At 39.8% G+C, this 27,173-nt stretch overlaps 1 protein-coding gene across 1 annotated transcript in view; it reads right to left on the reverse strand.

The window, feature by feature from the left end:
* akap6 (A kinase (PRKA) anchor protein 6) overlaps positions 1–27,173 on the reverse strand; it is a 223,063-nt gene that overhangs the window by 154,355 nt on the left and 41,535 nt on the right. Inside the window, exons 4-11 of the mRNA XM_026151733.1 lie at positions 22,096–22,205; positions 21,458–21,599; positions 20,585–21,232; positions 19,420–19,776; positions 18,862–19,002; positions 18,625–18,765; positions 18,265–18,525; positions 2,142–2,264 (exon numbers count right to left, since the gene is read on the reverse strand). Of these exons, the coding sequence (XP_026007518.1) occupies positions 2,142–2,264; positions 18,265–18,525; positions 18,625–18,765; positions 18,862–19,002; positions 19,420–19,776; positions 20,585–21,232; positions 21,458–21,599; positions 22,096–22,205 (1,923 nt within the window). The remainder of the gene's footprint in view (positions 1–2,141; positions 2,265–18,264; positions 18,526–18,624; positions 18,766–18,861; positions 19,003–19,419; positions 19,777–20,584; positions 21,233–21,457; positions 21,600–22,095; positions 22,206–27,173) is intronic.

Genomic DNA, 27,173 nt, shown 5'->3' on the forward strand with positions numbered 1-27,173 from the left:
CAGGATGCTGTTCTGCAGGGACGGATATGGAGATGCTGATTTGGAAATCTGTCTAGGAACATGCAAATTTATGCAAATAGCACCTCTACGTGTGTGCGTGTGCTAAAACACATGCCTGTCTTTGTGTATATGTATCTGTGTTTATATACTTTAATGCAAACACAATCTGCCGGTGATGGTGGTGTGTGCGTGTGTGTGTGTGCGCGCGCGCGCGCGCACATGCTCAGCACTGGGCAACACCGGGATTTTTACATTGATGTGATATGCATGTTCATGTCTTGTAGTCTTGAACGAGTGCTCCTCTGTGTTTGTGTGTGTGCGTGCAGCCCATATGTTTGCCATAAAGACCGTGAGTAATTGCCAAAGTGCTCCTCATCTGTGTGTGTCTCTGTATGTGCGAGTGTGCTCATATACACGTTGCAGCACTTACTGATCTATCTCAGAGCATGTGTGAGAGTAAATTACCAAAACACAGGCAGAGTTATTTGAGCCTTTTTGTTTCCTATTTGTTAGAGTAAACAAAAGAAGACAAGCGATAAAGATAGAGTTTTTTTAAAAGAAAGAAGAGAGACAAAGGACAAAAAAGACAAAATAGGAGAGAAAAAGGAGGGGCAGATGATCAGAAAATAAAACAATAAAGTGGGAAGAGGAATAAAGGAAAGGTTTTGCCAGAAGGAGGAAGAAAAAAGAGATGTAGATGAAAACAAACTGGAACACAAAAAAAGAAGCCAGAATAAAAGCTGTGACAGTGAAATGAGAGCTTGCATTCATTCCAGGGTTTGTTATTTTCCAATTATCCCTTTCTAAAACCATTTGTGTGTGTTTACAGGTGGCAGAAAATCCTAAGCTTTGACCTCTACCCCCTTAGCCAGTAAGTATATCTGTTGAACTGAGCACTGGTCAACATCGGCTCAAGAATAGTTGTTTTGAAGGAAATAAATCAGCCTTTCTTAGCGGTCTCACTGCATTAGTTGTAACAAGTTTAATTCTCTACCTATGCTTTTCCTATAACGATGAATGAGCGGATGGATTTTAATTTGTCTGTTTATCCCGTATCTCCCATCTGTTATTCATTTTTCCATTTTTTTCTCTTAGCATGACATAATAAAAAAAAAAATCATATTTTTCTGCAGAAGCCCCGCCCACCTGCGGTATTTTTTGGATTCTACTAGAGCAGCTTTGTGTGGGGGTTCAATATTTTACAATAAACTTTATTTATGATCTACTGGGCATTGGTGCAGCACTTTAATTCATCCAGTATCCAAAAACAAGTTTAAGGAAGAGGCTTTTAAAGTTAGCTTTCTTCTCCCTCACAAACAAAAGGTCTGAACAGAAACTTGGGAAGGTTTATATTGACTGACCTCATCACTTTAATGTTTACCATGTTTTATGAGAATCCCATATTGTAACAGTTCATAAATGACACAAATAAGAAACACTAAAGTTTTTAATGCACTATTTTTTTTTAGAAACTTTCCATTTAAGACAAGTTGTTGTTTTTTTAAAGGGTGATGGTTGAGTGTTGATGACACAGCTTGGACAGTGCTCATTGTCTTGTCTTTTCTTTTCTCAGCAGCATTTGTGTGCTCTGTTTGCTGTGCTGACTCCCATCTCTGTCACTGATGTCACTGATATGTTTTGACAGCGTAAGTAGGGCTACTGAAATAACACATGACAAAGTAGAGAACAGTCCTATCATCGCTTTACCAGCTTTGGTTGCTTGATTGTGAAGAAGCGGGTTCCAATAGCTGCAGCTAGAAGTAACCGATTCTGAAAATAAGACAGGTGTGTGTGTCTGTGTGCGTGCGTGTCATGTGGGCACATCCATATGCATGTATGCAAATATGTGTTTATGCAACCGCGTGTGTGGAATGTGTGCACAGATGTGCTTGCACGTAGCAGTCGTGTACGTTTATTCTTCAAATGTGTGCGAGCCTTGACGGCGGGTTCGTGCGCTTGAATTTTTGCGAGGAACACAATGACGCAATGCCGATGAAGACCCTTTGGTGTTATCACTTCTATTTGAGGGCTTAGACTCATTTTAAGGGATGAGGCTGAGGTTGCTTTGTATTAATGAGGGTTCACATACGTTTAAAAAAAGAAAGAAACAAAGGCAAGTGTGTGAGTGTTGGTGCTCTCACCAGGTGTGTGTCGAGGTACACCCTCAGGCTATCCAGGTCCTGTCTGGGCTGAATCCAGTTCTCTGTGCTGTCCAGCGCCTCCTGAAGCCACGAGATGAACCCGTCCAACTGCTGCACGAAATACTGAGGACAAGGGAGGAGAGCGAGAATTCAGTTTATGATTTAAAAAAACAAAAACAACAACAACAAAAACTAATAATATGTATAAATGCTGATGTCCAGGGCCTGCTGGAAAGGCATCAGAACAACACAACACACACTAAACACTTCAGAGGATTGGGAGATGACAGAACGATAATGTGTAAAAAGAGGAAGGAAGAGAGGAGCAAAACAAAGCAGCAAACAGTTTGAACAGAAAATGGCAGAGAAGCACATCAAAACACACCAAGAAAGGGAGAAGTCCAACAGGTAATGGCATGCAACAGGGAGAGGAAAGGCAGAAAAGGGAAAAAAAGCAACAGATTGGAAGAGAACAGGATTAGAGTACAAGAGAAGGATAAAAAAAACAAAAGGGGGGGAGCGAGGGAGCGCCCGGCTGGTGTTTAAGAACTGATTCCAGATGAATTAATTCAAGGACAGAGAGAGAACAAAAACGAGACCCACAGGATGAAACAAGTAAACACACGTTTGGACAAATACTGAGGAAAGGAGAATGGAAAGAGAGAGGAAGATATATGGAGGAAAATACAAACAAAGGACTTAAAGATGTGCAAAAATGCACCGAGGAGAGTGAAGGCATGGAAAGAGAAGACAGACGAAACAGGAAGACCGAAAAAAAGCAGGTGAGGAAGACAAGAAAAGATTTTAAAAATACACATATAAAGGCAGAAAAGAAATCAAAACACAGATGGAAAAGAGGAAGAAGTGAGAGGAAAGAAAATTTAAAAGAGAGAGGAGAAGAAAAATGACACTAGTGCATGGCAGACAGGTGAAAAGTAAGAAGTGACGAAGAGACTGATGAAGAGACAAGGAGAAACAAGACTGCAAAAGCAAAAACCTGAGAGTTGGGGAAAGAAAAGGGGAACAGAGCCAGAACGAGCAGAAGGAAAAGAGATCAAAAGAGATGAAGTGGTATGAATGACTCTAGTGAGCTGAACACGTATGTCTCCATCACTGGCACGTTGCCCTTCATGGGAGTACACAGATAGATGTACACACTGACAGAAGATAGGGGGAAAAAAGAAGGCAGCAGCTTGTTAGTCAGTGGAGAGCTACTGCCATCTACTGGCCAACAGTGAGATTTATGATGCGCGGAAGCCTTGATGATCCACAACAAGATTGTACTAATCTAACTAAAAATGAAACACACAAAAATTCTGTTGTTTTTTTAAATTGCATAAACATCCTCTTTTTCTTCCATATGATGTGAAATGTATCAGCAGGAAAATCCACAGAATCCATGTGAAATAGCACCTGATCCAGTATTGATTTCTGTCTTTAAATCCACTTCACTCCTGAAGAGGAACAGAAGAGACTGCTTAAAAGAAGAACAAAGAGTCTTCAAAGGGAGGTGAAAGGGGGAGTAAACACTTTGGATTGCAAAGCAAGGATCAGACAGAAGAAAGGAAAGTGTTTAAACCTCTTTTAGAGACAAAAACAAAAGGGAAGCATTAAGGGTGTTTGATACAAATTTTGCGTCCGCACAGTTCTGCCCAGCTAAAACTCACACTCGCTGTCCAGGACTTGCGACGCTTGGAAGGGAGACCGACAAAAAGAATGGGAAAATACTCCAAGAGTAACCGAGAAAGAGCAGGCTGCACATTCACCTCGACGATTTTAAAGAATCAAGCCAGCATGTCATGCATGTGGTTTAAATAAGCATGGACATGTATGGTTTACTTCTCCAATAACAGCTCCAGGAGTGTAGTTTTAGCATAGCCGGTCCCTCAGGAGGAATCAGTGTTGCACTTAGCCATGGGGCTACGCTAGGTTTTCTTTTTGATTGATCGCTAAGTTTTCTTCTACTCTTTGGATCAAGTTTATTTCACATGAAGGACCACCCTTAACTGCCTTATTTCGTCTCGTGAGCTCGTGGGGGGGAGAAGGCTGCACCTGCCTGTAACTCCACCACTCGGCCAGCTCTTATAGCCTCATGTAGCGGGTGAACGCATTTGTAATTAACTGATTTGACATTCATGTCTGATGTATCTATATTTCAGCAGTCTGTAGCTTTAGCCCGTCCACCACAGGCATAGTTGCTTCCACAGAGAAATCCACTACGAACACAACCCCGCACAGGTCAAACTGGAGCTGCGACCTGAATTTTATGTAGCCTGGATCCAATCGAACTACACAGAGCGTGCGAGCTACATCAAGCAAAGAGAGAGCGAGCTGAAAGTGATTTACATAAAACCGAAGACATACAGCAACTCCATAAAATTCATTCTTTCCACTCAGACCTTAAACATTACATCTGGAAAAACAGGTTTAACTGTGACTGCGGATCATCAAGAAGACAATTCTAATATTTTATACATTGAGCGCTGTTTTCATATCTTTCACTGAGAGCTATCTGGAAAACTAATGGCAGAGTGAAGGAGGCTGTGGGGAGAAGGTAAATCTGATGGAAATTACTTGAGCTGCCACATCTGTGCACCCACGCTTTCACCTCGCCTACAAATCGCTGTAGCAAATCTATACGTGTGTGTCCTCATATGGAGATAGGTGTGTCTGCTTACTGTGATGATAAAATGTGCGTTTGCGAACACGTTCTATTGCACAGTGTTGTCTGTGTGTTGGTTTACTGTTATAGATATGTATAGTGTGTTTGTTAGTGTGAGAGAGCGTGTGTCTGCATGTGAGTCTGTATGAGATGCAAACCTTGACCAAATGAGCAGCAGTATGTTAATTACAACCGTGACCCTTTAAAAAAGCACACACACACATCAATATGATTCTGTCCATCTCTCCACCGCTCGTTATTGAGGAGATATGGAAATCAAAAGTATTGATGAGAGGAGAGGAGGAGAGGAAGAATGGAAGAAGTAGGAAGAAGCAGATAGTATAAGGAAAGGAAAGGGGTTGCATGGAGTGCAAAGCAAGATTCAAGAGTATTAAAAGAAGAGAACAAAGCAAAGGTTAGAGGAAAGGGATTGAAAGGTAAATGAGAAAAAGGAAAAGGGCAACAAAGAAGGAGGGCATCAGAGGATAAAAAGAACAGAGGTAAAGATCAATGAGAGAATTGCGAAAAGGAAAAGATGAGAAGAAAAGAAGCATGAGAACATGAGATGCGAAGAGAAGTAAACCATGAGAAGAAATGAGGTGAACTGAAGAGAAGAAGAGTGAGAAGGACAGAGGAGGAAGGCGTGAACAGCGGCAGAGCGAGTATTGCTGGTTTGGATATCGACCAGCATGCACTGGGCTGCTTACAGCTTCTTTGATGTCTCTAAACCAGTGAGGCTCCTGAGGGGCAGAAAGGCCTGCTGGGAGCTGAAACGCCTGATCTGATCCTCTGCCGCCTGGATAACTGCTCTGATATCATGCTTCATCTCCTGTGGTTCAGCTCTTCACCGCTGGATAATTACCGCTCAGCTGACGAGGCTTTCTGAAGGACGACGCTGATAGATTTGGACTCAAACTCCCGACAGATGATATTTGGCGTCGCTGATTAATATGTTAGAAGCAATAGCTCTGATTTTCCACCAGGAGAACAAAGCAAACAAAAATCAAGATACAACTGATGCTAGTCCACAGAAATTAAGATTCGATACCAGCGTTCACATTTTTATGATCTTTCAAGTAGCAAGGAGAAATAAAAAACAGAAACAAAATGTTAGAGCAGCAGAGAAACACAATTTAGTGGTTGTGTTAAAGGATTTACTGCTGTGGAAATATTAAACAACTTCTAGCAGTCGTGTAAAACAGCAACAGTAACTTCAGCCAGTGCTTCATAACAACAATGACTGCTTAAGGCGGAGGTTGGGGTGGATGGATGGGTCAACAAAACCACCTTCTATGCCAATCACATTTTATAAATGTTATCACTTTTCTATAATGGAATTGATTGATTGATTGATTGATTGATTGATTGATTGAATCTTTATTTTGAACATGTTGAAAAAGTATAAAAAAATAGAATTAAAAGAGATAAATGAACAAAGCAAACAAAAGGAAAACGAGCAACCACAACTCCAAATAACGTCCATGTTCAAAAAGGAGCAGGAAGAAGCATAAGCTTATTTAATCCCACCCCTTTTCCACTATCTAGTATCAATAGACTACAGAAATACCTCCTTGCAATTACATTATATGTTATGTGTAAATTTTTTTTTTTAATATATACACATATTTGTTTCTATCTATCCATACATACGTATATACACACATATACACATTTTCAATAACCCCATTAACACCTCAAGGATACACAACCTACAATTATATATATATATATATATATATATATATACCCATACCAACATGCGCACACACATGAAAATATTAGACAAGAACACCCTATCAAATCTCTACCTTTTCCCTGTACCCTGTAAAAACCATATCCTTAAACCGCTTTTTAAACTGCGCCATGCTTGGACATTGCTTCATATCTTTACTTAGTCTGTTCCACAGCTTCACTCCACACACAGAGATGCAAAAACTTTTTAACGTTGTACGGATACGAGGATGTTTTAAATTTAATTCCCCCCTCAAATTGTATCCCCGTTCCCTTTTAGAAAACATTTTTAGAATATTGTCAGGAAGCAGGTTATTTATTGCTTTATATATAATTTGTGCTGTGAGAAAATGAACCAGATCTGTGAATTTTAGAATTTTTGATTTTAAGAATAGTGGATTTGTATGATCTCTGTAACCAGTTTTATGGATTATCCTTATGGCCCTTTTTTGTAATATAAAGATTGATGATGGCGAACATTTGTAAGTATTGCCCCAAACCTCTGCACAGTAATTCAAATACGGTGCAATCAGGGAACAATAGAGAATGTGGAGTGATTTGTGGTCCAGAATGTGTTTTACTTTACTCAAGATTGAGACACTTCTTGAAATTTTGTTATGTATATGATTTATATGAGACTTCCAGTTTAATTTATCATCTATAATCACACCAAGAAACTTATGTTCAAGTACTCTTTCAATTTCCACACCATCTACATGAATCTGCACTTGTGCATTTCTAAGGGAATTCCCAAATAAGATAATTTTAGTTTTACTTAGATTTAGCGATAGTTTGTTCCTGTTAAACCATTTTTAAATTTTGCACATTTCTGAAGTAATTGTATCCAGCAGCTCCTTTAGATTCCCCCCAGAACAAAAAATATTTGTGTCATCTGCAAATAATACTAATTTTAATATATCAGATGCCTTACAAATATCATTTATATAAATAATAAATAATTTTGGACCCAGTACAGAGCCTTGTGGAACACCACAAGCAATGTCCAAGCATGATGAGGAATGGACACCCAGCTTCACAAATTGTTTCCGGTCACTTAAATAATTTTTCACCCATTGCAGTACAACCCCCCTAATCCCATACCGTTCCAGTTTATTAATTAATATGTCATGATTGATTGTGTCGAATGCTTTCTCGAGATCCAGAAATACTCCAGCTGCATACTGTTTCTGATCTATAGCATTCGTAATCTCCTCAATTGATTCGATTAATGCCAGAGATGTTGATCTTTTTGATCTGAATCCATATTGACTGTCAGAGAGTAATTTATATTTATCTAAGAATTTGTCTAATCGTTTATTAAACAGGTTTTCTAGGATTTTGGAGAATTGTGGTAGTAAAGAAACAGGCCTGTAATTTGTGAAGTGGCGTCTATCCCCGGTTTTATACAGCGGCACAACTTTAGCTATTTTCATTTTGTTTGGCACTTTTCCCGTCTGAAATGATAAGTTGCAAATATATGTTAGAGGTCCTACAATTCCTTCAATGACCTTCTTGACGATTTTCATGTCAATATCATTACAATCAGTAGATGTTTTATATTTACACATGTGTACAATGTCAATTATTTCTTTTTCCTCCACTGATGTGAGGAACATTGAGTTAGGGTTCCTATCAATCAGGTTTTCACTACATTCTACTGATGGCAGTGACTCAGGAATTTGTTCTGCCAGTTTTGGTCCAATATTTACAAAATAATGATTAAAGCTGTTGACCTTATCAGCAGTGTTTTCCATAAGATTGCCATTATCGATAAAGTATTGTGGATAACTTTGTTGTCCAGAATTATTTTTAATGATACCGTTTAAAACATCCCATATTCCTTTCATATTATGTTTATTGTTGTTCAATATTTTACTATAATACTCCTTTCTACATACACGTATAATATTGGTCAACTTATTTTTGTATTTTTTATATTTATTTTCAGCTTCTTTTGTTCTTTGTTTTAGGTATTCCCTATAGAGTGTAGTTTTCTTTTTACATGCATTTTGTAAACCCTTAGTGAGCCATGGTCTATCTGAATATTTGTGCTTTCTGTTGTATTTTATTGTTGGACAGTTTTTATCGTACAACTCCATGAATATTCTTAAAAATATGCCATATGCAATATCAATATCAGCTTCTTTGTACACATTGTCCCAGTCCTGATTTAATAGATCGTTCTTAAATGCAGTCATAGTTTCTTCTGTCCTTACACGTCTGTATCTCAGTTGTTCTTCATGCTGATTTTTCTTATAATTAGTGTCATAAACTGCAAAAACTGGTAGGTGATCACTGATGTCATTAATTAATATTCCGCTCACAATGTTGTTTTCCATATTGTTAGTGAAAATATTGTCAAGTAAGGTGGCACAATGTGGTGTAATTCTGCTGGGCGTGGTTATTTTAGGATGTAAACTCAAACTGTACATAGTGTTTAGGAATTCGTCGGTCATTTTATGCTTTTTTGGATTCAACAGGTCAATATTAAAATCACCACAGATAAACATAACTTTTTGATTTGTTTTAGAGAATATTTCCTCTATGAAGTCATTAAATACTTGAATACTAGAGCCAGGTGTTCTATATATACAGCTAATTATTACATTTTTTTCTTTTTCCTTATAAATTTCAATTGTTATACATTCTAGTAAATTATCAATTACAGTTGTCATACTTTCTACCACCTTGTAGTTTAGTTTTTTATCCACATACACAGCTACTCCCCCTCCACTCTTGTTCCTTCTATTTACAAAATTCACTTCATATCCCTCCAGTCCAAAGTCCATTCCTTTCTCCGCATTGATCCATGTTTCAGAAATGGCAATAATTCCAAATGGATTTGTCAACTCATTTAGATATTCCTTTATATTGTTGAAGTTGGCATACAGACTTCTGCTATTAAAATGGATTATTGATAATTTATTTTCCGTGTTGATGGTGTGCTTAAACTGTTCATCAGTGAAGTAGCAGCAGTTACAGCTGATGTTGTAGAAGAAATTATTTTCCGGGTCTATATCCTTTTCTAAGTCTAGAACATTATGGTCTGTGTATCGAAATGTTCTCAGTTCCAGATTATCATAAAGAGAATTCCAATGAGTCATGTTGATATTGTTGCCGGATGCAGATGAAGTTCTTTTGGACTGTGCCATGTTGTGTGTCACGTCACATGTGTATTCATACCTCCAGAGTAAGTTGACCTCAGTATTTGTCCAGCTCTTCCATATTTCTGATAACCAACACTTTGGCTTGTTCCGGTGTTCCATTGAGTTTAATGAATACTTTACAGTTGGTGGTCCATGTATTTTGAATTTTTCCCTGTTTCTTCAAGTAACGTGCTTTCCTGGCAATGTCCGCATTTCTTTTTATCAGATGTTCGTTCATGAAGACATCGGATCCTTTCAGTTTCCTTCCTTGTTTTAACAGTGCTGTTTTCTGTTTTCTGTTTGCAAATCTCACAATGATGGCTGGTTTGTCACTGTCATTTTTTCGGGGTAGAGGGTGGCAAGCCTCAATGTTGTTATAATCCACTTCCACACCTTTGGACCGTAGAAAGGTAACCACTTGATGCTCCGTGGAGTTGACATCTTCCTCTCCTGGCCCTCCTACATTGTCAGTGGCGACCGCCCGGGCGTATGACCGGGGTTTGATGCGAAGCCCCGTGATGATAACATCGTTCATCCGGGTGTACTGCTCCAAATCCGCCACTCTGTTCTCCAGGTACGCCAGCCGCCGATCCTTCTCGGCGTTCTGGATGCGGAGAGCCTTAACTTCCTCGACCAGGTCCAGGATGGCTTTCTGCTGCAGTTTGACAGTAGAAATCTCCTCTGTCATAAACTCCAGCGACTTCTTAATATCGTCTCCTTCCTCGGCTGACAGAACTTTTTTCGGGCCCATGCTGAGAGACGCTCTTGTAGCTTTGCCGTGACGACCGGCTAGCTAGTTGATGCTAGCGTCCTTCCTCTCACTCGGAGATCGATGCTGTCTGGGCGGAGATCGATGCTGTCTGTGTGCAGTGTTGGCTGATGACTGCATGCAAGATTGTACTTATAGAAACAGATGACCTACTGTATACTGTCTGGTCATTAGGCTTAGAAGACTACAGACTAAGCTCAAATGACTTAACTGTATAATTGACGTTTTAACAACCCAAACACTGCTTGTATTTGTCTTGAAGGCCAGGTGAAACTTGAACACATATTCAACTTCTCTTCTCTATATGCCACTGTTCATGGCCCTGGGCTGCACGGTTTGCAAGTGCATCCACGTACCTGGTTAAAATCCACACGAATGCTGGGACTCAAGGCTTTCTGGGTCGTGCACCACATACTTGAAGAAAACAGACATGCTAACCTTCATGGTAGCTCTTAGCTATAAGCTAATGAATTTGGATGACTGGCATCCTAGCTTAACAAAATTTCAGCACCTGGTGAAGGTAAAAACCAGAACAAAATACGAAATGATGACTTTTCTGAGCGGGGTTCCAAAAACATTTTGGGGGATTGAGGTGAGATGGATAATTTCCACAGCAGGCTACGTTATTAGATTGACTAACTCGAACACCAAACACTTTTCCACCGCTGCGCCGAAATTAAAGAACTCGAGGGGAGGAAATTTTGATTAGAGTTTCATTAAAATTATTTGTCATATAAAACATGGAACCTGCGCAGCTGATTTCTGAGGAATATTTGGATAGGGCAGGACTGCAGCTGTCTCCACGGTACATTAGGGTGGAATTTCATTTTGCCTTTTTAATTATTAGAAATTTGTCTATCTGTAGTGCGCCTGGAAGGAAGGAAGGAAGGAAGGAAGGAAGGAAGGAAGGAAGGAAGGAAGGAAGGAGGAAAGGAAAGGGAAGAAAGAAAGAAAGATGTCCAAATTAACAGAGAGTAAAAAGACAACTCTCACACCTGACTGCATCTCTAATATCGTCCCGGTAAAGCCCCGCCCACCACTGCCAGTTATCCAGCTCTCTGCTGCTGTGGAAATGGTTATCTAGTCAACAGTGGTGTTATAACCAGTCAAACATTCCTTTATACCGGCATTACAGGACCAAATTGGCCCACTAAAGTGTCCAATCTGCTCCACTGGATGAATGTTTAAGTATGAAAATTGCATCAGAGGGAGTATTTTCAGTACCATGCTGTTGGTTGCATTACAAAGCATTGTTATAAGTCATAAGGAACAATCATGGGAGTAGCTGTCCAATGTGTGAATTGAATCTCTAAAATATTTGTTGGCTCTTATTTATGTTTAATATTTATCTTCCACTCTGTCGCTGCAGACTTAAAGCTAAACATCTGCCATATCAGCGTCATAGAGTAATTACTTTTAACTCTCAGAACAAAAACTTTTATTATATGTGGGATAACTTAATTTTCCATTCAAGAAAAAAACACTCAAGACCAACAACGACGGCCCTGCTGCTCATATTAATGACAATGTGCACATTTCATGGGTTTAAATCGAACAAAAGCGAGAGCTCGTGGGATACTCTGTCAGCCTGTAATATACTGCATTGTCTCCAATAATGAAAATGAGAACATGGCTTTCTAGCAATAAGCTGGCTTCTGTGGCAAATTTTACTACCTTGTGTCATAAACTCTTTAACGGAGGAATCTGCACTGATTGCTTTTACACGAGAAAAGGTCACAGTACAGATCAGCTACACACAAAATTATCTTTATGTTCCTCCTACAACCCTAATTAGTATGTGCCAAATGTGTATTTTCTATCAGCTTTTAATCAGTGGCTGTGTGATAAAGTGTTCAGAATCAACATTACCAGGCTGAAAACAACTTTACTTCTGTCATTTTTTCCTTTACCTCCCCCTTACCCTGTTTATCTAAAGAAGCACAAAAGAAGAGAATAACACCCCTCCGCCTCATCATCCTCCACCTCTCTCTTATTTTCCTATCCTCTCTGCTGTCGGTGGGCGTCCCTGACCCCCCTGCTGGGCCAATCAGACGATTCTTGATGTGAGTCTGTTGTCTGTCTGTCTCCCACTGCTCGCAGATAGGCTGGCGTGCCGCAGAGCCTCCAAACACACAGACACCTCACACTGAGGACGCTGACGCTGGCCCAGGCGGTGCACACGATGTGATCACATGATGTATAGGACACTTATCTAACCAATGGGCTGTTTCTCCATAGTTTTTAGTTTTTCTAAAGAATTTAAATCCACTTCACGTGTCATGTCCCACACAGCGCAATTAGGAACTTTGGATTTCTGTGTATGTATCTCTCCTGCGTTGGTCTCATAAACTTTCAGGAAACAAGCCGCAGATTTACGTGATGCGGACACAAATTATGAGAGGATCGGTTCCGACATTACAAATGTTGAGGAGGTCAAGGTTGAGACAACAATGTCTAGACGGTCAAAGGCGGGAGGATAAAATATTTATGTCCAACAGTACGGAGAGAACAGAAACAAGGAGTGAAGCTCTGACTTGGGGAGGAGAAAGGAAAAATTGTGATTCAATGGAGTTACAGTCTAGTCAAAACAAATAATTTACTTTACAAAGTACAATTTTTTATGTTACTTCACTGGTACAAACCCATTGTGTGCAGAGGCATAACATGGGCTTCTATAATAAATACAGCCTGGTCATACACACTTCAACAGCTTAGCTTTCAAAAACAGGTTAATTAATGATCACTGTTTTGTTACACCTTTAAATTACTCGTAATTTGAAGCTGTGTCTCCATGAGTTGCTCAGGTGTAATGCTTCTGGTGGAGCACCCTTCTTGTAACAAATTTCACCTAGCGACAGTCACCAACCTCCAGCAACAACATTTTATTATACTGAGTCAGTAGCAGTAGCAGATCAGATGGGGATCTGTTGCAACCACACAGTTAATCAATCATGATAACCTTAGCTCATCACTTAATGCGCCATTGTCCTGATCATCCAAAAACCCAACACAATGACGTCCAAACCTCTGAGGCTGAAGCTTCAAAATGAATATAGAGTGGAACCCCGACTTACGAAATTAATTCGTTCCAGAGGGTCTTTCGTAAGTCAAAATTTTTGTATGTCAAAGCACCTTTTTCCATTGCCTTTGGAGTGAGGCGATGCTGGCTGAAGACGAAGTTCTTGGTGGAGGAGGAGGTGGCAGAGGTTGAAGAAAGCATACGTATGCATGCATACATACGTATGTGTACATGTACATAACATTATGAAATTGAATTGAATTTTTTTATAATTTTCCATTCTATCTATTTCGCTACGCGGGCATTTTGCCGTACCACGGGCAGAAATATTGCCGTTAAGTGCCTTCGTAACTTGAATTTTCCGTTAAATGAGGTCTTCGTAAGCCGGGGTTCCACTGTACTCACTTAAACTGATCTGATCTACTAGTATTCAGATTATACTCAATAATCAGAACAATCAACTAAGCAACAAAGTGTTGCTTAGGTAAGCTTTTTTATGGTTCCTCTATGATTAAAAGAACTAAATCCATGAGAATAAAGGTAGATATCTGCCCCCTTCCTGTTATATTTTACTGACATTTCAGAGTTTCTACTCAGTTTGTCTCTGCTCTAATCAAATTTCCTCAACTCCACCTGCAAACACAACCATGAGCTTCTCCCCCGAGAAGACGAGAGGTGCCGGACGTATTATATTCGTGTTCTGCTCCTAGATTTGACTCATTTCTGCTCCAACAGTGATCTTTCCACAGTTTCTCTTCCCTGGACGGATGATTTTTCATTCTATGTTAATCTGCTCGGTTGTATTCAGTAGAGACTCTTTGCAGAGAGACAGAATGTCACCCTCCACACTGAGACGCTCCTTCTCCTCTCTTCACTTCCTCAATTAGGCAGCTCATCCATCGCCATGATTACATGCTGCTAATTAAGCAGCTAATCAGCTAATTACCCAGGAGCAGAGAGGAATGAGGAGTGTGTGTGTGTGTGTGTGTCTGCTTATGTGTGTGTGGTTAACACAAGGTGTTCTGCAAGACAGCAGGGTATAATTCCTGATTCTGGGAGGATTTTTTTGTGTTTGTTTATTATGTTTTAATTCAAAATTAGGAATATTTCTTTATTTTTGTAACTCTCTGGAGTTACATGTTTTTTACTCAATGCTCTGCGCCGGGTGTTGTCTGAATGTGATTTTTTTTTTTTATTCCTTCCTGTTAGTAACATTCAGGGAAAGCCTGAATGCACCATGAGCTAAAACAATGTTTTCTAATGTCAAGGCATCAAACACAATTCACCCTCTGACCTTGAAATTTACATTCCTCATACCCAAGCAGATCCTCACATACTCAGGGATGTGGGAAACATTACACCAATGTGGGACACTTTGAAATTACTAGTACACTGTGATTTGATTCCCATTTGTCTTCCTTTAAGTTAACACATGAGATTGAGCTTGATATTGATCATCCATTCATTCATTTTCTTGATCGCTTGACCAGCTTAGGGCCATTAAAAGGATGGAGCATCTCCCAGCTGTCATAAGTTGAGACACAGACTCACCAGTCTATTATTGGGGCAAAAAAAAACTATTTTGAATCACCAATTAATGTAGCAGGCATGTAAACCCAGAGGAAACCAACAGTGGCAGATGCAAAGACCATGCAAAGTGGATCCAGAAAGGCTGCTGCAGACCAGGAGGTTCACTACAGCACCAGCGTTCTACCAAAGACTGACATCAAAAAAGGAAAAGCAAAAAAAGAGGGCAACTTTGACATTTCAACAGTCAAATCATCATTAATAGTCACTATTATGGCCAATCAGGCCAATTTGGTAACATGGAGGACAGAATTTAATGTGGGGAATGAATTTATAACCCTCCGGGTCACTGATCCCCATTTCCAAGGACATCCCCTCACACAGCTGACACTTTAATTCTCAGACTGATTCAAAAGGACCCTGACCATTCTCACTGTTAATCTTATTACAGCTGTCCAATTCTGTAGGTGGGCTTCTGACCCGGCTAGCACCAGATAAGATGGGCACGCTGAACTTCATTGATCCCTGAGGGGAAACTGAGATGTTACAGCAGCAAAGTAAAATGTTGCCTGGGGAGTCGAGGGTATTAAGAATTGTAATATTAAGGCAATAAAGGTGAGAGAGTGAAATAAACCTGAGTAAAATAAAACAATAAAGAAATATTAAAGGCGACAGAGCCACTTTATAGCACTAATTAAACAAGCAGCCATGATAGGAACTTATCCCCAGAGCTATTGGCATTTCACGATATTCAATATGACAGATATGACTGATTAGTTCACCAGGCAAACCTCATCAATAATCTGCCTGCCAATCAAACGTGACCTTTTGAAGTGAGGTGATGAATTAGCAGGGCCAGTGGACAATCCGATACTAGCCTTCCAATCCATCAAGGTAGCTTCATTGAAGGGGCAAAAGTGGATGTTGGACTGATTTTGTTTCAACTTGTCATCTTTTGTCTAAATGAAAGTGCAGAGATCTATCTCAAAGACTGGCAGTAAAAACCAGCTACACCAGTGAAACACAAACATTCCAAGTTTTACTTTTGGCAGGTTAGTTTAGCACCCTTGAGCCATTCTATTGAGGTACAGGCAAAATCTACTTTGGAGTTGTTGTGTTATGCCCCGCCCACATCACAAGGAAGTCCTGGCCTATTCTTACTGATAACTGGCCGACGTTGTAGGTTCACTGAGCTCACTGTGGCCTCCAGATTGTAAGAGCTCGCCCAGTTCACTCTCTTGAACTTTATTTATTTTAGTTGTTTTTTTAAAATTATACTTTATTTAAGTGATCATCTTATGCAGGCTGCCTCCCTGTCAGACACCTTGAGCCTGTTTATGGCATTGCTGAAAAAAGCAAGACCCTAAAAAAACATGTCAACTGGATGTTGGCATATGTTATGCACAAATCTGTAAATATCGTTTAGCATTAAAGGCGGCCTCAAAAATGTGCAAGTAACATATGCCTTATGCTCAAATACCCTTCCTACTATCGCAGGTGCTTTTACACAGATTTTAAACTGAGTGCAGAAATGTTGATGCTTGTGATAAGATCAATAGTTAATTTTGTCATTTGCACAGTTTGCTGTGGATGACTTATGTAAAATATGACTTAGCATAATTTCTGCATTAGGCGCACTTAAAATCCTTTCATTTTATTTTATTATTTTTTTATCGAAAGTGTACCTTATAATCCGGTGCGCCTTATGTATGAATTCTGCTGGGCTTTACTGACCTCGAACCGATTTTATGTGGTACACGGCGCTCAAAAGTCTGTCAAAAAATGTTTTAGTACAACTTTGATATGCTACGAAGCCGCAATGGTTGATGGATTGTCGAAGCATTACAGCTACTGTAGTCTCCTTCAGGTCCCATAGTCAAACGAACACTGCGGCATCACTGAGAGTTAAAAACTGTCTAAATTCTTTCACCTTTAATAAAATGATCAGCGTTGGTGCTTTACCAGGTGTATCAATTAAGTTTAACATCCAGGCATCCATGAAAACAGAATTTATTAAATTTAACAGAGTTAGAAGTTAGCAGGAAGTTAGCTCGCTAGTTTCCACCTAAACATGATATAGCATGTTCTGACTGAGAGATTTTTGAAAAAACTAAAACGTACAGCTCTGCTGTCACTTCCAACATAAAGAAGACTGAAAACTAAACAGCAGTGACGTTTGTAGGGTTACTGAAGTTGGGCTAGCTGGTATATAACGATGTGCTACGTGATCGCTAGAGACAAAGCTATGTTAGCATAACATAAACAGTGAAGCTAACTTTTTTTCCACTCAATAAAAGTTGGGTTCCCGATGGTTAGGGACAAATGTAATCGCATGGCAGGATGCTGTAAACCGACCAAACTTCAGTCAGGAGAACAACTGAGATAATCCATCCACAATACGAGGTTAGTCATTAATATACTGCAACAACATGGGAACAGAGCAGCTGCGAGAGGATTCAACATTAATGAATCAATGGTACAAAAGTGGAGGAAGCAAGAAGAATGAGTTGAGTAAAGTTTGACTTATCTGACTGCTTTGTTTCACTTAATGCACCTTATAATCCAGTGCGCCTTATGGTCCAAAAAATACGGTTGTACAAGTATTACTGGAAGAAAATAGACTACACTTAAAGTCATGTGTGGGCGAGTCTCTGTACGTTCAGTGATGGAGGTTAAAACATTGTCTGTGTGGACTGGTTAATAAGTCAGAATACTTTGCTCCAATAATCGCGATGATGACGAAATGTTAAAGAGTAAACCGCCCACACAATCATAGAGCAAAATATCTCAAACAGAAATCAGTCAACATTCCTAAGAGTTGTTGTTTTGCTTACAGTATATTCGGAAAAATAGAAAACTGCAATGGCGTCATCATCAAAAATGAAGACAAAGAAGGATTTCTCTTTAAGTAGCAGGAGAAATTCCACTGCAATGTAACTGTGCTGGCATAAATTACCACCCCAGACTTAAAAGTAATTACAGGTAGTAATTTTTAATAAGGAATATTACTGTTTTAATACAGTCAGAGGTGTAAAAATGTATTGGATTGAGCATCAGAGGATACTTAGGAAGGTAAAAAATACCAAGCTGGTGCTCAGTGTGAAGCTGGATGTTTGCAGTAGAACAAAAACGAAATGAAGCTTCTAGGAAAGCACATTTTCATGGGATGAGAAATGCCCCCAAACTTGTAAATGACAGTAGAGGGAATGAGCTACATATGTATCAAAGCCTGAACACAGACAGATAACGTGAAGACTAGATAGGAATACCTCAATCTTCTTCCAGATATCAGGGTCTTTGTCGTGACTGTGAATGTCCTCCAGCAGCTGCTGCACCAGAGACGCGCATTCACGCCCTCTCAACAGGGGCAGGGTCAGCGGAGGCTGATGCTCTGCTGACCTTCGCCCCTCATCCTCTTCAGACTGCAGGTCACTTAACGGGCCCGACTCGATGCTTTCGTCCAGGGAGGGTGCAACATCGCTCGAGGAACTGGGGCTAAAGCGACCAAGCAGGTTTCGCCTGCGAGTAACCTGCAGGAGGATGCACAAGTCAACATTATTGGAACATTCGTTCAGCTTCAACAAGTTTTTTTTTTGGAGTTAAAACACACAAAGAAACTATTTTCATACCAGCGATGGCAGAGGAGAAGGAATGTCTTCCCCACTATCCACTACACTGCTCACATTGTCCCCGCTCTCTCCTACATCCCAGTCCGGGTTGAGCTCAGTCAAATCCCAATCATCCACATCCTGGGTAGAGCCACCTGGCCTCTGCAGTTAGATGTAAAAAGAGCAATAGTGGTTGCAGTTTAGATTACAATGATGGACAGTCAGACACAGTATTCAGGATCCTAGTTGTTAACTAACCAAGGGGACGGTCTGAGTCAGACTTTCTAGTTTCATAGCAAGCATTTCTGTTTTGCGGAGCTGAGCAGGGAGAGCCAGGAACTCTTCTGACCCATACCAGTGCTCCCTGTCTGGGCTGCCTTTGGATGAGACTTGGGGACCCTATCAGACAAGAAAGTAGGAAATAAACATACAGTGGAACATTGAGTACGTGCAGTTGTCAAACTTCTGTACTTGCTAACCTCGTCTTCTGTTTTTGACCACATAGTTCCTGATCTCAGCTCTTATTTAAACTGGATACTTGCAGGTAAATTGTGATTAGTATAGTACTGCATGCTTGTGATTTGAGAAGACATCAACTACAAAAGTTTCCACTACTTTAAAACATGATAAATTAATCAAAATGAAAGAAATGAAAACGAATAGATGTCGATTTAGACTGACTTCAGATGGCAAATAATTCCAATTAATCTGAGAAAAATGCTACCACACACACAAACGCTCTGTAATATGCCTCTGTCCTTCTCTGTCTGAACAAAACACAAACTTTTCTCCTAAACAAAGGAAATAATCTCTCACCCTCTGACCCTGGCGCTTTACAATCCAGACCGCCGCCTTGCTACGAGGCGGTCGGGGGTCCGACTCCTCTCCTGATGCTTCCAAGTCTGAAGAGAGAGCTTGCTCCCTCATGGGAGAAGGCAAGGAGGAATCAGAGTCCCCCTCACTATGTGTATGTGTCTCCTTCTGCATCCTCTCCATTTGATTTGATGTTTCATTCTGAGACTTCAGGTCCTGCAAAGGCAGGGGGGCGTCAGCGGTTGGTCTGGCCCCAGATGAGCTCCTCTGGTCAGGCAGAAGCCTCTGTGCACTCCCACCTGAGCGTCCTCCGTATCTGGAGCTTGCATTTTTTCTACGTATGTTGCACCCATTCATCACCTGTAATGGAAATTTGAGTTAATGATGACGTTTCTGAAGCTCTTTATGTTCACTGGGTACATATAGTGGAAGAGAATTAACATCAATAAAAAGCCATCTCTGTCTCAATAGGAAGAAATGCAAGACAAAACAGAAGAATGTGTGGGTTTAACAAGAGATCCTTCTGTCTCTTCAGGTTATGAGGCTACCTCTGTGTCACGGCGATAGTCGTGACGCCAGCTGGAGTCCATTGTTTTATTACAAGACCCATCTGTGGATGCAGCCATCATCAACTCATTGCAACTCACTTACATTCTACAGTTTACCGCTGAGGCAGCAAACAAGGATGCCTACTGCTGTGTAGGCGGTGGGGTTTTGTATTTTGCTGCAGGTATACTATATTTGTGACATTCTCAATGTTCCCCAAGAAACAAACACGTCTCCTGAGATATTAAAATATATGGTCTTTATGTTCTGCTATTAGCCAGTATTACTTCAAGTATATCCTTGTGAATTGTGAAAGTTTTAAATTAGTTGTGTTTTCCTTAAATCTATATCCAGCTGTATCTGTGTAAAGATAAGTTACATTAACTATTTATTGCTTGTTGGTGCAATATTTTCTTACGAAAGTTAAGCATCCTGCCTGAAGTTTTTACTGTTTTGTTTTTATTTTTCAGAAATTGAACAAATGGTTTTCTTTGGCAAATCTTCAGTACATGTAGTTTTCACAATAGGTAAAAATGTCTCTGTTGCAGTTCTGGATTTATGCTCATTTCATTTATAAATGTTGTTACTGAAGTGAAAAAACAAAGGACAAAGGAGGACAAACCTGCAGGCTCTCGCAGGACTGTGAAACATTTTCCGGATAAACTGAGTCCAGTTCCAACCAGAACTTGGAGCGGTCTGGAGGAGAGGCAGAGATGAGAGACGGGGTGCTTCGGCTCAGCTCAGACTGGAACTGGATCCCTGAGACTGGGCTAACCTTCTCCGAACCTCCCACTGAGTCCTCCGCCCTGGATGCTCCATCTAGGAACATAGCAGCTCTCTTGGGAAGTGATGGTTGTGTGGGTGATACTTCGGTGCTGTGGAACTCACCCTGCAGGGGGCGCTTCGCACTTTCATTGTGGTTAGGCATGCCACATTGCATTGTGAGCAAAATAGATGAAGAAGGGTTATGGTTTGTTGAGTCACTGGGAGAAGAGAGTTCCGGTAAACTGTTATGGATTTTGTGGTTTGACAGATGGGGATCTCCACTTTCCTCAGATCTTGGTTCCTGGTTTGGGTCTTGGGTTTGGTTGATTTCCTTTAGGGTGTCCTCACTATTAGACTCTGCTACCCGGACCTCGGGTTCATCACTGGGACTGTAGTCACTTAACTCAAAGGCAGTGATACCACAGTCCAGAGAGAAGTAGTCTTGGCTGCAGCGGATAGTCAGCTGACCACAATCGTCTACCTCTGTCAGAGCGTCCAGGCGGGTCTAGATGAAGAAATAACCACTTTAATGTATCAGACAGACACTATCACTGTGAAATTTAACAAATGTATTTATTTCTTCTCAGTGTGATTCTAAACACAGTCAGTCTGTTTGATTGAATTCACTGAGATCTCACTGATAGAGGCAACTTTTGGAGCTGAGAAATACTTGATTTAAAAATAAAAGAGCGTCTAAAACATGAGATTTGTTCGTCTGTGTGTCTGATACCTGGTGCTGGTCCTGGCTGAAGGCCTGCAGGATGTCAGTCTGCCGGGTGTAGTTTCCGTTGGAGTCCTGCAGGCTCTGCAGCAGACGTTCTTTCAGGACCAGAACCGAGACTCTCAGCTGGTGCCACAGCAGCTGCACCGTCCTAAACCACAAGAGGTACAACGTTTACCGATAGCTCATGTGCATCGTTATGTATTTCTTATGAAACCCAATGACTATGAAAGAAGCTGTTTTTAACATTCTTACATTTCTGCTTTGCATCATTAATGTTTCAGACCGTTACTCAAAACATGCAATGTCATTTCTTCAGGGTTACACTGTAACATTTTGTAGTAACAGTATACTGTACATACATAGATATTAAATACTTTCCCACCACTTCATCTTTCTCAGATTTTTGCTTAGATTTGTGGGCAGATTGTGAGCTGTTGTAATAAAAGGGCACCCATTATTAATTAATAGTAGGTCTTAGATATATGAACAGAACGAGCAACTGGGCGTTAAAAACAGCTATATTCATTACTCTACTCTTTTTAACCCAGTACCTACATAATAGAGTTATTACATTGTAACTCTTACAATTATGCTGTATACTGTGTGCTGAAATTTAAATTATGTCTCATCTTGTGGAGACGAACCTGATGTCAACAATGATGTTAACAGAGTAGGACAGTAGTTTCAGAGAGAACTCCGTCTCCAGCAAGGCGTGAATCTGCTCCACATGATCTGAGATGTCCTCACAGATGTCCTATAGTCACACAAACAAGAGAAAAAAATCTTGAAACATCAGAAAAGTGATCAAATAATAAGCATACAAACACATATACAAGCCATACCTGACACCAGTTACTCTAGTATCTATAAATCTAGAGGCACTATAGAACAAAAAAAATCTGCTGAGTACTACTGCTGAAAAAGCAGAACTGGTAAGGATGTCATATTCCCCCTTTTAACCATGAGTCAGTTCCACGAGGGACCAGTTCCATGTTTGTGTGCAAAAACATGGAAAACTCGTGTTTCGGGGAGTAACACTGGCTCTATATCACACTTGCTGTTGACTGAGATTGGTGAACTAAATTCAGAAGCTGTAAACCCGCTCAGATGCACAAAGACAGACAGACGGACTCCGGGCTAAAATAACATCAGCTGTCACAAACTTTTATAACTGAAGTTTAGTGATGTGATGAACATGCAAATTACCCACTTGTGTATCTCAACAATGCAGTGCTTCCTAAATTCTGCCTCAAAAGCATAAACTCTTCAGTTTTTGTAAAATGTGCGTGTTTGTAGTTAGAGGTGGTGTTTCGGAATTACATTGGGATAATCATTGTAATTACAAAAAACAACATGATCTAATTAAAGCACTGTTTAAGACCATTAAACACTGAGCACGTTGTGAAAAAGCGGCACGAAATTCCATATTTTTCAGCTCCAAACTTGTCGTGTAACATTCATATACACTAAATGTGTTGCGTTTTTTCTGAAAATGTATCGTCAAAAAACAAACCGTGAAAAAATGAAGTTAACATCAAGCAGTGATGAATTCCTAAACAAGAGAAGGAATAAAAGGAGATTTTGGGTTCGTCTAATTCTTATGAGACAATAGCAGCAGGGAGAATTTCACGGTTCGAGCCATGACTTGAAGCTGTGTCACGGCTGCGTTCGTACATATGTCAGGATGTCAGTGGGGCAGTTTGAGCTCTTGTGGGCAGATTTGGGACAACTTCTGAGGAGCCAGAGAATTTATTTCAGAGAACCGACACACCTGGAACAGCGTCTCGCTGTGTGTCTGAGGTAAGATACAATTATTTTACTATTTCCATCTCATTAGTTTTATGTACTTTTATTAAAGTTTTATATTTTCTTGCCATCTAACTCTGTTGTTACTGCTTTGCGGAAAGGAAACTAGTGCGCACTAAAATTAGATGACCTTTTTAGAAAGCAGGTGACCTTGTTTTGAACCCACTGCGGCTACTTTACATCCACCTCAAGCCGCTGAGTCACTGTGTTGCTCCATGGTGACCTCTCTGAACAACACAACACCTCCTGCTCTGCTACAGCCTGGATTAGGACACCGCTCGGCATGTGAGAATGTAGGTCACACACGCTGCCAGCTTGGCTCATGCTAGTTTGGCTAACAGTGTGACCTGCTTAGCAGTGTTCCAAAATAAATCTGTATCTACTGTATGTGGGGTGAAGTGCCGCTGCATCAGGATTCCAGCTTGTGGTCAGTGTGAACATGAATGCTCAAACACAGAGTGCGGAGGACAGAGACTTTCATGTGGCCTGTATGACTGCAGAGTTTAGTATGCAGGTGTTGAACAGTGCTGACGTTTTAGTGAACTTGTCGGTTTTCTGGCTCCAGCTGACCAAATGTGAGCAGATTCTGGTCCACATGTGTCTGTCAGATTTAGTCTGACATGAGCGGCACACGAGGAAGCTTTCAGTCCATTTGTATCAGTCAAGTCCAGCATGAGTCTGGAAACCAGTCAGGCTGTAGTTAGCAGTTGCTGTTGGGCTAACTGATCAAAAAAACAAAAATCTAACATCTTACTGGCCAACTAGTTTTATAGTACAGTAAGTCTAAACTTCGCTAACTAGGCCGTGGGGCTGATTGTGCATTTGCATGCTCAATTCTGATCTTAGGTTCTTCATTCATTCATTTTTCATTTATTTGTTCATTTTCAGGCACAACAAATACCTATATTGAACATAAAATACACAAAACAAAAATTGCCTGAAAAAGGAGTGGGACAAAGAAAACTTATTAAATCCCACCCCTATACTCACTCATCAACAAAAAAAACAATAAACTTCCCGCAGCTACGCCCATCATTGCATACAGACCCATCAACAGCCCCGGACACATACAAGCATCTAAGCGGCAGCTCGCAAACAACAATTAGAGCCTTCATAACTGAATACAGAATATATAAATTATAAATTGCATTACCACAGGTAACAGGCAGTAATAACTACAAGTAACAAACACACATACATATACATACATATATATCTACACACACATGTACATATATGTACATACATACGCACACTTTTTTATTTATTTATTTTTTTGGAATCCATACCAGCAATGGTAAGAGGACAGACATTACAGAGCACACTAAAAGCATCATTGAGTATACTGTAACCAGACCAACTGTTTGTAGAGAAATTTAAATCTATGAATATTTTTGCATTGTTTCAATTGTAAACTCAGACTGTTCCAGATTTTCACACCACATACAGACACACAAAAACCTTTACGGGTTGTTCGAGTTCTGGGTAATTTGAATTCTCCAAAGCCTCTCACATTATAAACCTTTTCTCGAATTTCAAATCTAGTTTGTAAATTTGCCGGTAAAAGTTTAGTAAAAGCTTTATACAAAATTATGGATGTATTGTAATTAACCAGATCCTGGAATTTAAGTAACTTTGCCTGAAGAAAGAATTTGTGAGTATGATCTAGATAACCAGCCTTGTGAATAATACGCAGTGCTCGTTTCTGTACTGTGACTAATGGATTAGTTGTATTTTTATATGTATTTCCCCACACTTCCACACAATATGTAAGATATGGAAGAACCAGGGTACAGTACAGAGTACGAAGTGCATCTTTATCAAGGAATTGTTTCACTTTGTTCAAAACTGCGAGGCTTCTGGAAATTTTGGTTTTTATGTGTCTGACGTGGGGTTTCCATGAAATTTTGTTATCAATTATAACTCCCAAAAATTTGTTTTCACTCACATTATCAATTGGTACACCTTCAATGATAATTGGTAATTCTACATTATATTTTAAATTACCAAAAAACATTGCTTTAGTTTTATTTATATTTAATGATAATTTATTTATATCCATCCATTTTTTTATTAATTTTAGCTCCCTGTTTACGGTCATTACAAGATCAGTATAATCATCGCTACTGAAAAATATGTTGGTGTCATCTGCGAACAGTATGAGTTTAAGTACTTGAGAAACATCAAAAATATCATTTATGTATACATTGAAAAGTTTTGGTCCCAACACTGACCCTTGGGGAACACCACATGCAATACCAAGTTTCTCTGAATGGTAATGCCCTATTGTTCCCGACCCGTTAGGTAACTTTTTAACCAGTTACCAGCTTTCCCTCGAATACCATATCGTTCCAATTTATCCAGTAAAATTGAGTGATTGATTGTGTCAAAGGCCTTTTTGAGATCAACAAAAATACCAACTGCATATTTATTTTTATCCAGTGTATCAGTAATTTCTTCTACTGCCTCAATTATCGCCATTGAAGTGGTTCTTTGCGTTCTGAAACCATACTGACCAACATTTATTATTTGATGTTTTTCAAGGAATTTTTCTAATCTTGAATTAAAAAGTTTTTCTAGAATTTTTGAGAATTGAGGCAGTAGAGAAATAGGCCTATAATTGGTAAAACTGTGTTTGTCATTACTTTTGTATAGTGGTATTGCCTTCGCAATTTTCATTTTTTTTGGAAAACAACCGGACTGAAATGATAATGCTTGATTTCTAATGCAGACATAAAATTACTGGCAACTGCCAGTGATGCACCTCAACCTCATAGTAGATGCACTTATGGTATATATTTAAAACTCCTAGGTGATGTTCAGAAAACTCACCATATAACCTTGGCAATACAGTATACACTAATTCTCCAAGTAAATCCTCAAAACATCCACAATCCCTCACTGCACACACAATGTTCTTGAACCCTTAGTTAACACACACACAGCAAGTTTCGTCATCAAAGCGCTGTCATGTCACTTTAAAACACTGGTGAAAATGTCACTGGCTTCAATAATTCACCCATAGCTTTCAAATGCTAATACACATACACACACATCACAGCGCTCAGCAGAGGGCCCATCATACCAAATTAACACAGAGTCTGCCACTAGGATCTGAAGTCATTTGTTAGAAGATCCTGAATCCAGGCAGAGTACTAGCAGCTAATGAGACCCCGCCAAGGGAGTGCAGATATATTCACAATGACAGCGTGTCTACATCAGTCTATATTTTTCTGTCCTGTGACCTCTTGCCATTAAAAATGTATAAATAAATGATAATGTCTATCCTTTAATGATCTCTGTAAACAGAAATCTGCATATGAAAATGCAAGATTTTGAATAGAGGTAGTGTTTTATGGTCTGAGTTGACCAAGCACCTTCTGTTTTCAAGCTTTCAAACAAGCTGTGTGAAGACTAAAGGAGGAACTGTATTTTCTGAAATGCCTTTTCCAAACCATTGGTCATTGTCTCAGCATGGTCTGGCTTTTTATTCTCTTTTTTTAATGCATCTGCATTTCTAAGCAAGATATTCTCATGTAATCAGATATTTTGGCCAAACAACTCTCAGCTAAGAAAACTGCCTAGTGTCCCCTCAGCCTAAGGCTAGGTTTACAGATGGATCTCTGAAATGTGCTGAAATTTTATAATATTTTTAGATTAAGTGGGATGAAAACCTAAATGTAAAAATAAAAGGAAAACTGGTTAAAGCTACTTATTGTGAATTCATGTGTTTAAAAATAGTTGCATGGGTAAAGCTAACACGAAGCATTGGGAAAGTGGCCCTCTGATACACACTCACTCACAAAGAGTAAACAAGAACAAACTTCTGATTAGCTTTGTTGTGCTGGAGATGGCTCTTCGAGAGTAACAGACTGACTTGTGACACTTAACTAAGTAGCTTTTATTATAGATTGTT

The sequence above is a fragment of the Astatotilapia calliptera genome, chromosome 19 (assembly GCF_900246225.1).
Source record: "Astatotilapia calliptera chromosome 19, fAstCal1.2, whole genome shotgun sequence".
Lineage (NCBI taxonomy): Eukaryota > Metazoa > Chordata > Actinopteri > Cichliformes > Cichlidae > Astatotilapia > Astatotilapia calliptera.